The sequence below is a fragment of the Furipterus horrens genome, unplaced genomic scaffold (assembly GCF_987537825.1).
Source record: "Furipterus horrens unplaced genomic scaffold, mFurHor1.1.pri manual_scaffold_3, whole genome shotgun sequence".
In the NCBI taxonomy this organism is placed as follows: Eukaryota; Metazoa; Chordata; class Mammalia; order Chiroptera; family Furipteridae; genus Furipterus; species Furipterus horrens.
This window is the reverse complement of record NW_028327173.1, coordinates 52,127,713-52,140,682: the sequence shown is the minus strand read 5'-3', so window position 1 is coordinate 52,140,682 and position 12,970 is coordinate 52,127,713. Positions and strand designations below refer to the sequence as shown.

Below are 12,970 nucleotides of genomic sequence, written 5' to 3'. Positions count from 1 at the left end.
AAACAGCATCAAAGTATTCCCAGACTGATCTTTTCCCAATGAGGAAAAGACAACGAAGTGCATTTCTTTGCCCTGAAACCTTAATCTTCTCCCTGAAGATAATTGATTTGGATATTCCTTGAGTGAACGGAGAAGCAGGCTCCATTCTCTCCTGAGGAACTGTACACCACCACGCTGCCTTTGGTGGTGTTTCAATCGCTGGAGATCAAGTTTCAGTTTGTTATTACGTTAGATCTCCTTGTGCGGACCCTCAACAAGTTCCCCAAGTGAAGCGCTCTGTCTAGTCGACAACATATAAACGATTGAGGCAGCATGCTTTTATTTAATTATAGAAGGCATATTTTCCCAGGTGAATTGGCTTGTGAATGTGCTTCTTTTTCTGTATTTTGTGGAGAAAGCTCTTTAATTTATGTTACATCTAAGTTTTATATGGACTTAAATCTGTAACTGTACCCTTGGGAGGACTTGGTACTCTATAATAAAAATTCTGTCTTGACCAAAACATTTTAGATTTGCTCTTTCTTTCACATTTGGTTGGAGTTTGGGATTTTCTAGCGGTTTCTGGGCTATAGGGTTCTTTCTGAGCTACTTTGTAGCAATTCGAGAGTTTTGAGTATCACCTTATACTGAACCCTTTGGAGAATCTAGGAGTTTCAGGCTGTGGCTAGACAGCCAATGGACTCCCCAAAGAATCTTAACCAAACCTGGACCCCCGAGTCTCTTCAGATGCCCCGTGAAGAATATTCGGCTGACACTCAAGCTGTCTCAGAACTACTAGCAAAGAACCTTGGTAACTTGATACTCAACCCTAGTACCAAACTCCCTTCCCTTCTACTGGAATCTTCACCCCAACAGCAGGACGGAGAAAAACCCTTACAGGGGCTGGGCCTGGGGCTGAGTCAAGGCGAGCTCTACCAGAGGAGACGTGGGGTGAGGACATTGGCGACTGCTCGGAAAGAAAGGATGCGAAGGATGCTGCAAGTTATTAGGTACCGCACCCTGTCTCTGCTTCAGAAAGACCCACAAGAGAGGAAACTTGAGATTGAATCAAGATCCAGAAAATTTAGATGTGGCTGTCGTTACTGCCTATATCATGGAGATCCTTCTGATACTATTGGCATGGAGAATAATTATGACATGGAGTCAATTTAGCCATAAAACTTACCCTTTTTCTTTTTGTTTCTTGCTGGTAATGTTAAGGCCATTATGCAGCAGCTTGGGAAAGTGACTATTCTAGGATAGACTGTAGACCAATATTTTGATTACCTATGATAGAAGTTCTGTGATATCTTCTTCTTCTTCTTTTTTTTTTGTGCATCTTTTTCTTGTCTACATTGATGCTAGTGACTTATAGGGAATCTGTGTAGCCTGCATTTGAATGACTTCAGTTCCTTTTTTATTTGACCCAAAGAAGTCCTAATAGGTCTTGAGTGTTATCGTTGTATTGTAGAAGCCTAGTTGGTAAGATGAAACTGAACGTCAAGAATTAGAAGCAAGTAACTTGTGCAGAAAGAATGTAATAAAACAAAAACAAAAACAAAAACAAAAACATTGGGTGGTTTGGTGAGCATCGTTAGTCCTGGTATGATTAGTCCTGGTTTGTAGAACATGATTAACTAGATTCTCTGGTTTTCAAAAATTTGAATTATAACAAATTTTTATGTGCTATTTCAATTTTCAGTATCTTCTTAAAATTTGAGACCTTTTAAAAATAAAAAAATAAAAATTCTATCTTTAGTGTTACACTTTTGATAAACTTTTTTAAAAAAAATACTGATTTAGTTAATTTGGCCAAGTTAAAATGGAAATGGCACTAACATGGATAAAGCCCAAGTCAGCATTGGCTATCCACAGGTTTACATCTGTGTAAACTGAGGATCAAATACATTCAGAAAAAAATTGTTTAATTGTTGCAGAGATGTACTACATAGTTAGGCCTATGATGGATGTGTCTATACGGAATATGTACAGACTTTTTTCCTTGCCATTATTCCCTCAACAATATAGTATAACAACTACTTACATAACATTTGCATTATATTAGGTATTATAAGTAATCTAAAAGTGATTTAAAGTATACAGCAGGATGTGGTAGGTTGTATACAAATATTACACCATTTTATGTAAGGGACTTGAGCATCCATGGATGTTTGTATTTGCATTGGTTGGGTTGGGGGTCATGGATCCTAATTTGATTAATTATTCATTGCCTTTTCTATATCTTTTCCGCAGCCCATTCTTTTGGTATATGCGTTTTAGTTATATTTATTTTTAGTTCATTTTTCTTACCCTTTTAAACTTAACTGTGTTGCTAGTGATAACTAAAAGCCATTTAATCTTTCCCAATCCAACAGATCTCCTATATTCCTTAATCATTCTCAAGCAAACTTAAACAAAATCAGAGTAGTATATGGTATAGTATGTCTACTGGGTACAGTAATATGTAGCTTAGTAATAGTAATATGTAGTAGTTTTGCAACCCTGACTGGATGATAAAATACTGCGTCAACTTTGACCTGATAATCTGTTTTGTTTATTCGGGGTTTTTTGTTTGTTTGTTTGTTTTTGTTTCATAATGAAGAGGCTACATAAACAAGCTGTTGACAGAGGATAAAAACTTGACTTTAATCTACTTCTATTAACTACATGGAGCCTTTGCAGATGTCTCAAAATTCAACTGGGGTTTAAAAGCAACAACAGCGGCCCAGAAGAGAAATGAGTCTAACTCTGACCTTCTCGAAGAGAACATGCCCCACTCTGACTGATGAATTCTCTCTTGGGTTCCTGGCTATACAATTCATCTAACATGAGCCCCATCTATTTCATTTTAGTATTCTTGGGGCCTTTTCACTCTAATTAGAGTGTAAATTTCTTGAGAGTTAAAGCAAGAGTCTACAAATAGCCTTGTACAAAAACACATAGTGGCATTATTTTGTCCCAGTGTAGAATTGCTTTTAATGAACTATGAATTTACTTTCAATATGCCAATGAAAAGCAAATAAGAAGATCTCCTAGTGCATTTGTTTACTACATTTCCTAGGTTCTTCTGTTAGGCGAGCTATGGGAAAAAAAATTATATACAAGAGTTCTCATGCCCAGGATGAGCTACTCCACATTTTCTAAGCAATGATATGAGCCATGTGACTGCTATAATGCAAGGTTCAGCACAGTTTTTCTCCAGAGGGCCTAATTGTGTTTTAGGCTTTGCAATCGCAACTCAACTACAAGCTCTGCTGTTGTAGCAAGAAAGCAGCCATTAGCATTACATTATGAATGATGTGGCTGTGTTTCAATAAAATTTTATTTATAGGCACTAAAATTTGAATTCTATATAATTTTCATGAGTTGCAAAATAAGATTTATCTTTTTTTTTAAATCACTTAAAAATGTAAAAGTTAATTTTAACTTGCAGACCATACCAAACAGGTGGTGGGTCACATTTGACCAGAACTTGACCAGCCCATCCTGGAAAGCATCCCATTGTTTAACACCGTCTGCTGGTGGCCTGAGGAACAAATTAGCAGCAACTATTTAAAATGGACTCAGACCACTCATGCTACTCAGGATGGGTGTCATAGTGAAATAATAAATAACTGTCAAGTGTGCTTGTTTCTTGCTCACATTGCATGACCGTCGGGTCAGCAGAGAGCACTGCTTCTGGTGGCCTTTCCCCTGGGCTCGGGAACCTCTACCATCTACTCAGTGACTGATTGCCACACAAGGAGGAAGAAAACTTGGAGAATCATGAACTTCTTTTACAGATGTCTGTTCAAATGTGACACAGATACTTTCTGTTCCTATTCCATTGGACAAAGTGAGTCACATGACTGCCAAAATTCAACAGGGCAGAAGAGTGCAGTCCCATCATAGTTCTGTAAGCAGGTAAACAAGAACACAGTGCATCTCCCTAATGATTGTACACCACCCTGCTTAAAATTTCATGTCCCTTTCTTGGTGGTCCCCAGTTGCCTCCTTTCACTGCTTAATTTTGTTCCATAGGTTTTGTCACTTTTTTGTGTATAATATATGTAATTTATTGAGGTATTATCCTTATCCATTTCCTCATTCCCATTCAACCTGAACTATAATTTACATGAGGGCAGAAATGCTTATCTTATTTGTTCCCTGCAAACTCCCAGTGTCTGGAGAAAACTCAGGTTCAAAAGGAGCACTCAATAAATATTTGCTAAGTAAATGAATGATCCAATAAAGAAAAAGAACTTACAGCATGCCTACACCTAGTCTCATCTTATTTTCTCACCATTGTTTTCCTCTCTTTCATAATATATACTATCTAGTGTGACTATACACACACACACAAACATGCACACACACAAACACACATCTTTGTAAGTCTTCTCAAGTTGGGCACTGTGAATGAATTCTTTCTTTTAAAAATCACAATGATAAATGCAATTTGGTACCAAGATTTGTTTACCAATTAATCCATTGACTGACTGTTTTTAAATAAGCTGTACTAAAAAAAGTGAAAATATGCTCCTTATATTTTCTTATAAAAGAATTGTTGGGGTTTTTGTTTTTATCTGAATGTCTTCTCTAACTATTCTTCTTAATGCAATCTCTACCTTAAAAAAAAAAACTTATTGTGGTGACAACGGTTAATAAAATTATATAGGTTTCAGATGTACAATTCTGTAATGTAGCGTCTGTACACTGTATTGTGTGTTCACTGCTCCAAGTCAGGTCTCCTTCCATCACTACTTATTCCCACTTTCTGGTCTCTTCTACCTCCCTCCACTCCCTTTCTTTCTGGTAATCACATACTATTGTCTGTGTCTATGAGATTTCTTTTTCCTTAATTCACTCAACTTTCTCATGCAGCCCTCCAACCGCTGTCCCCTCTGACACCTGTCAGTATGGTCTCTGTATCTATGAGCCTGTTTCTATTTTGTTCGTTACTCTATTTTGATCATCAGATTTCACCATTTTCTGGCTTTTAATACAAAAGCCTCTTTCACTACACTCCCATAGTAAAAATGATTTGAAGTATCTTCTATGATTGGCCTGATGCTCACAGTCACCAGACAGTTAGAGGGGGTCATCCTGCTGGGCACAGCCTTGATTTGCAAGGTCTGTTTTGCACTACAGAAGGAAAGTACCTTGAGAGCACCTATTAGTGCTTGATTTTCCTCTTTGCATTTCTAACTGGCACACTAGCATGAAAGGGCTCTTTTTCTAAAAGAATCTGTTGAATTTCCCAAATACCAGCTATTAAATCTTTACTTGATCTTAAAAGACTTTTCCTATCCTGAAAGAAAGATAAAAGGCATCCCTAGAAAATTTAGGCTATTCCTACTTAAGGATCAATGATGGGTTTCAGGCTACAGCTTCTGAGTTGTTTTTCCCCTCAGTGCACTAGGTTACATCATTGATTTTACCGATAAGTGAATTTTATTTACAATTGTCTACTACTCCAGTAATGCTACCTGTTCTATAAGACCTGGTTTTAAAGAATGAAGGTTAATAGGTTAATGTACCCAAACCCATGTATGATTGGTGATTAAGCTCATAAACTCAGGAATAAGACAGACCAGCATTTGAATCCTCTTCTGCCATTTGTTCTGCCACTGACAACTTGGGCTGTTATTTGACCTATTTAAGATCCCATTTCCTCATACGCTAAGAAGACTATAAAGATTAAATAAGAAGAGTTATACAAAGCCTCTAAAACAATGCCTAGCACATGGTATTCAAAGAGAAAATGTCATTGACTCTATTTTCACAATATCTTTACTTAATATATTTCTGAACACAAACTCTCCTTTAAAGCTCTCTCCATACTTTTATACCCTCCATCACCTCCATACCTCAATAATCAGTTTCTTTCAAGCTAAAAATACCTCTTCTTTAATCAGTCTTTAAATGTAGATTTCCACTTCTCAGGGACGTCTTATGGATATTTGACATTGGGCATGTGTCTAAGTTTCATTTGTGACATTTATGTAAGTCAGATGGGAAGATTAGACATAAGCAAACAGTGTGTCCCTCTATCAACATTTGTTCAGCCTTCTGTGGGAAATACCAGGAGAACTTATTAGAGTAGTTTGCAAATTTTTTCTGGGCCAGTTTGCTTATTCAGATTAGAAACTGATTATGCATTTTAACTTTATGGGAGAATAAATTAATTCAAAATTCTTCAACAAAAGTGGATGTAAGACCTTCAAATTTGGCAATCATGACCAAGTTCACGATGTTAATTTAGTTTAGCTAATTATGCAAATCTTAAAGACAATCATTTAGAAGTGATATGTCTTGTTTTAAAAAGTATGCATTAGTATAATGTACAATTTTGGGGGGAAATCTTTGTAACGTGATTGGCAAGAAAAAAATGTTATGATGTTTTTTGCTAATTTTGCCACAGACATGAACAGCTACCTTTTTTGAGAATAGCAATAGACAATAATGGTTTTTACACATTAAGGAATTTTATGGTTGAAGTAAATAGGTAACATTGGATAAACATCTATTGGTTGAAAATAAAGGAGCTGTTTTTCTATTAAAAAGAAGACAAGTAAGGCCCTGGCCAGTGTGGTTCAGTTTTTTGGAGTGTTGTCCCCTAAACCAAAGAATCACAGGTTTGATTTCTGTTCAGGGCACATGCCTAGGTTGCAGATTCATCCCCAGTTGGGATGAGTACAAGAGGCAACCGATCAATATTTCTCACATTGATGTTTCTTTTTTTTAAAGATTTTACTTATTTATTTGTAGAGAGATTGAGAGGGAGAAAGAAAGAGAGGGAGAATAACATTAATGTGAGGTTGCCTTTAGCACACCCCCAACTGGGGACCTGGCCTGCAATCCAGGCATGTGCCCTGACTGAGAATTGAACCAGTGATCCTTTGGTTCACAGGCCGGTGCTCCAGTGCTCAATCCACTGAGCCACACCAGCCAGGGTTCACATTAATGTTTCTCTTCCTCTCTTCTCCTCCCTTCCCCTCCCTTTAAAATCAGTGAGCATGTTCTCAGGTGAGGATAACACAATAAAAATAAAATAAGAAGACAAGTAAGCACTGAGTGGAAAGTTCATTATCCATGACAAGGCAACAGAAGATGATGTCAGGTGTAGACACCAGTCACTCTCAAAAAATATTTTATTTGGCAATAATATAGAATATGTATTTTTTAAATTATACAACTGAAAATAAAACAAAAAAATCAATACTTATTTTTATGGTTAGTATAAAATTGTTCAGACCTAGGAAACTTGTGAGGTAAACAAATGAATTTGCTTTTAGCATTTTCCTACTACTCTTTCTTTCATACTTGCTATTCATGTATTTCATCTAATTATCCAGAATGCCTTCTAACATTTTTCTCCAGATAACATCAAAATTCTCTTCTTTTTCATGCTATCTAAACCTACCTTGAGCCCATTATCTCAAGACCTGTCTTTAATCTTAGTGACAATAGGTAATAAAGCTAATATCCATTGACAAGTCCTATACACCAGGTACACTAACATTTTATCTCATAATATATTAAAAACAACCTTATATGGTAGATGAAATATTTTTAAATCCTCGTTATATAACTGAGAAAACCAGGGTTGACAGAGGTTAAGGAAAACAAGCTGGAGTGAAGGAAGTCAGGTACCCAGGATGTAAAATTTAGTGTGGAATTCACTCTCTGAGATGTAAGAACCTACTTACATTTTATACCCTAGCCCTGGATGCCTTGCTTGTCCCACTGTAGCCCAGACCCCGTTGCCCATGGTCACACAAATATTCAGAAGAACGGAAGCAATCTAACTCACAGCCTATGCATTCATCAGCACTCTCCAACTCAGAAATACTGCTGGTATTGATCAGTTGATGAATCACTTTAATATGTGATTCTTTCCAGGAAACATTACCCATGGCCTAAAAATATATGTTTTATTCAATCATTTATTCAACTAATATTAAGTACCTATACAATCCAAATACTGCATCTAGTTAGAAATATGCAAATTGACAGGAAAAAGAGACATGGTGGCATGGTTGCTTGCTTTTATGGCACTAACAGGTCTAGAGGGAGAGGCAGATATTTAATGAAATAACCACTCAAATGAAAGTAAATTGCAGCTGTGATAAGTGTCATGAACAGGTACACAGTGTTATGAATGACAATAACACTGATATTTGACCTTCTCAGGTAATTCTTAGATGGATTTTAAGAAAGTGATGATTGAGTTGTTATCCCAAAATTTAATAAATTATTATGAGAAGAGAAGAGTAAGGAAATTCTACCATGGTAGCATGTAGAGAAAGACACATGCATAAGTAATTCATATACAATACAGAACATAATCGATTATGCAAAGAAATCACGATGAGTGCTCAGGTGGGAGTTCTGGCTAAGGTAATTAGGAGAAGGCCTGTGGAGGAATTGGCACTTAGCCTGTGTGTTAGTGAATTGGCAGGATTTGGACATGCAGACATGGGGAAAGGGGAACGTGCTAGGCTGAGGAATTTATTAAAGACAAAGGAACCAAGGGAGGAAAAATTAGCGATACAAAACAAAATTTTCTAGAATAGTGGAATGGTAGGTAAGATAGAAAGCAACTTAGGACTTTAAATCAATCATCAAGGACTTTAAATGTAAGCCAAATTTGATGGGCAGCAGAAAGTCTTTGAAGGGTATTAAATAGGAAAGTTACATATTTAAAGGTATAAATTTAATTATACAGCCTCATGTTGGAGAAAAATAAAAATTGAGATGCAAACACTAATCTCAGATTTGTAAACCACTTGAGAGATAAATTTGGTACCTATAGGGAGATTTTGTAGAAGTGTTTTTTGGGGTTTTTGTTTTTCTTTCTTTTTTTTTTTTTTTCTTGTTTCTCTTTCTTTTTTTTCTTAGAAGAGGGTCAGAGAAGACTTTCTGAAAAAGAAAATATCAGAATTTTTTTTAAGTTAATAGTGGCTATAATGGAAAGGAAGGGTATTTTATCTCTGAGTTTGAGTAGTATTTTTCAAAATATTGACTAAAAAATAGAAGGCAGAGAGTTTAATTTTTACTTAAAGTAAAAAGATGCTTAAAGCAATGGAAAGAAATGAGACAAGAAGAAGAAAAAAAATACCCATGACTGATAAAGTACTTGAAGCTTGCAGTCTGTAAGTTGGTTTGGTTTTGTGCATCAGGGGAGGGTTCTGAGGCCTGGGATGACATGATCAAAGAGGCAGAGGGGAGATAACTTTGTCAGAGACATATGAGACTGATGGAAACTGGGAGATACTGAAGCATGAGAGCTGTTAAAGAGAAAGTTAAAGTCATTTAGGTAACAAATAACCAAGTTCTAGATCCCAATTCTGTGTCAAAGACATATTTGATGAACATGTGGAGAAGGACCTGGAAAGTGTATCCCTTGTTACCATGAGGAAGTCAGAGTCCTAATTCAGTCATTCATTCATTTAGGGTGTGCGTTGTGTCACACGCACCAGATCCCATGATGGGAATTAAATTCACAAGAGTAAGTAAGACATAGTTCCAACATTCAAGATTCTCATGGCCTACTGGTGTGGTTAAAGCCATAGCAAAACTGAGCTGTAAAGAGACAATCTGAAAGAATTATCAAAAACATGGCAATGCAATTTGACAATAAAAAATAAATGTTTAATGAGGAGCTGCTATGTGTGAAGAACTACTATGGTGGGCATTACAGAGGCTATTGCAAAATAAACAACTCGATCCCTGTCATCAAAGAGCTCACAATCTATCTGAGACACAAATACAATACATTAAGACAAGACAATGTTTAATCTAATGACAAAGGACTGGTACAGATAATAAGAGTTTGTGGGACTTTAGGGACTATGATGACAGTAAGGGAGGACTTGATAGAGCAGTCAGGTCTTCAGCTCCATGTTGATGGATCAGGTGGATTTTCATGCAGCTTACTCAAGGGTCTCATATTATCGAGGAATGAATAAATGAGCTCCTCAGAATAGCTATGTGACCCAAGGAAAAGAACACAAGCTTTGCAGTTAAATAGATCTAAGATGAAGCAGTTATGTATCTGTGTGATGTGTTGTTTTGGGTAGTAATATGAAAAATAATAAGAGGTCTTATTTCACATAATTTTTGTGAAAACTAAAGGAAATAATATATGTAAATTCAAGTTTAAATATATATGTCTCCAATGTTAGTTTCTCACTAAAATGGCAATAAGAAAAACTTGCTAGACAACAATATACATAAGGGCAGAGACCTTCTTGCTCTTCTCCTCTTTGCCCTAGGACAGTGATTTTTAATCACTGTGCTGCAAGAATTTTTAAAACATGAAATACCTGACTATTTAGTCAGGAGAACTGACCTTTTTATCTCTTTGGTTGTCAAATTAAAAAAATGACAACAGCCAACACAACAATGACCATCAGATGTGAATGAATCAAAATCATATCTAATTTTTGTCAGAGCAGAAAAAACATATAATATATTCTTTGGTGTGCCACGGAATTTTAGTAATTAATTAGTTTATGGGTGCCATGAGATGAAAAAGGTCAAAAATCATTGCCCTAGGACATAGCACAATTTCTGGGTCATACAGGGACTATAATAAACATGAGGTGAATGATTGTAAATAAATGAAAAGTAGATTTAGGTGTCACATGCATATCTGTTTGTGTTGCAGAGTCCATGATGGAAAGAACTGAAAGGAAATACTAGAATGTGAAGTCAGAGGCTGATCCTGATCTTTGGATCCTAGCTTTATCTTTTAGGCAGTGAAGCATTGTTAAAAGGCCTTGAGAAGAGGAGTGATGTGATGAGATGGTACATTACAAATAGTATCCTGGTGTCCTGTAGTGGGGGGAAATCAGGAGGACTTAGACCACAAGAGTGGGAGAATGGAGAGAGGTATATATGAGGCCTTGTGAAAGAAGAACTCTAGGACCTAGAGACCAAATGAAGAAAGAGAGAAGGAAGGAAGAGACATGGGGACTCCCAGAAACCAGAGGAAGGTTGTAGTGCTTCCAATACAAACCAATCAGGGAAGAGGATGTGGTGACCAACCATCTGGTTTGTCTAGGTCAAGGAGCTCCCCAAGACAGGCAACTTCAGTGCTGAAACTAATGAAGTCCGAGCTACATTGGGATGAGTTGGTCATCCATTCCATTTCATGGAGGTACATCAAATTACTGGAATGTTAAACTGAAGCATTTTAGAATTAGGAAAAGTAGGCATAGAAAGAGGGAGAAATATAAGAAAAGAAAGGAATGGAATTTATCTGTACAGAGGTATATAGAAAAACTGTCATGACATGTTCACTGATGCTTATAGTTATTTGTGTGTCTTCTAAGAAATCTTTCAGAATCTCCTTTAGCTCTCAACTTGCCACAGAGTTTTGTGTAATAACAGCCTAGATAGTTCCTATAAATATCTTTCCATGAGCCAGCCACTGTGAGGATGAAAAATGATTAAGGCACACTTACTACCTTCCAAAATAATTAAGGCCCTCAGAGTATGAGCAGATCTGTGCATGCCTCATTACACCAGACAACATATTCTCTACCTACTTGGGAACAAAATGGAACGAAGCACTAAGATTCTTCACTCTACTAAAAATGCCCTTACTGAAACCTAACAATGATTCCTTTCTGTGGGTCAGATTTTTCACAGGGCTCTGTTTAGAGTCCCTTGAGATATTGTACTTAAGCAAGTGCCAAACATGTCTTTAAACCTTAAAAATCTTAGAAATCTTATTTGACTCCAGTTTTAAATTTTGGTTATATCACTTTATATAATTTTTATTCCCATTTATTGAGAACTAATTACAAAGGTATATATGCCTTTGTTGAAAAAGTGCTTGTTATGATTAAGAGAACTTTCCCATATTTTGAAATTCTGAATCAACTGGAATTTTTGAGGAGCAACACATGATACTTTATCATCTAGTGGTGATATATGCACATACTATATTCTCAAGTTTCATATCTTTGGGCTTATGAGTCACAGAAAATTGAAAGGAAATATGAAAATAAGTGTATGATTTGACAGTAATAAGAACTTAAAACTTTCATTTTAAAACTTGAAAAGATAACAAAGAAAATGCAAGTATCTTAATTCTCTAGAGAAGGCAATGGAAAGGAGTGATTTGTCCAAGCTTTCATAGTGAGTGGCAGACCAAAATCTGAAGGTGGCTCATCTGGTCACAAAAGTTATTCTGTTTTCCCATGCTCCTCTTGATAATTTTCTACCCAACTTAGGATTTTGGGGTCCACACTGTAAGAATTAAAGATAAACAAAAGAAATTCCAAAGAAGTAATATTATTAGATGTTAGAAGATGAGAAATATGTCAGAGAGTAGAGGTAATAGGTGCAGAAAGTATCTATGTGCAAGGTATTATAAATGTCTAAGACTCTTGCTATCAAGTCATGGGATTACAAGCTGTATCAAACAAGAAAAAACAGTTGGATTTAGAATTAATGACAACAGACAGTATTGTAAGCTCTAAAAGAAAGAAAAGCAGGCAATCCCTCTAGTAAGAATTTCTTAAACATAAAATGTACAGGAGATGCTTGAATTTGGTGAAAAATATGAGTCATTTAAGTTGTCATTTGATGCTGATTGGCAGAGTTGCTGCTAAGTGATGGGAGGGTGGATAATAAATTAAGAGTATGGATATTCTCCAAAAATGGAGAAATCAAGTCTAGGGAATGCGATATAAGTTCAACAATAAGAAAATGAGCTCTTGAATTAGGGCTGAAGAAAAAGAAGTGAAAAAAAAAGTGGGACAGTTAGCCACCAGTTTTTGTGGGTAAATGTGAGACTAACATTTGCAGCATAATTGTAAAGGGCAGAAGTTATTTCTTCTATGTACAATTCTGAGTTCTAACCTTTCGACTACTGAGTGTGAGACTTTTTCCATTTAGTCCTGTTCCCTGTCAGTGAACAATCTGCTCAGAACCAGTCCAGATTTCTTGTTGATCCTTATTAGTTTTTCATTTCCCTGGGAGTTCTCTCTGACAT

General features: G+C 36.2%; 2 protein-coding genes across 2 annotated transcripts in view; both read left to right on the top strand.

Moving 5' to 3' along the window:
• NEGR1 (neuronal growth regulator 1) overlaps positions 1–12,970 on the top strand; it is an 857,364-nt gene that overhangs the window by 799,647 nt on the left and 44,747 nt on the right. The gene's annotated exons all lie outside the window — the stretch shown is intronic.
• On the top strand, positions 676–1,152 carry LOC150015094 (developmental pluripotency-associated protein 3-like). The gene has a single exon (XM_090271676.1). It carries the CDS (start codon positions 676–678, stop codon positions 1,150–1,152), a length of 477 nt encoding a protein of 158 aa, XP_090127802.1.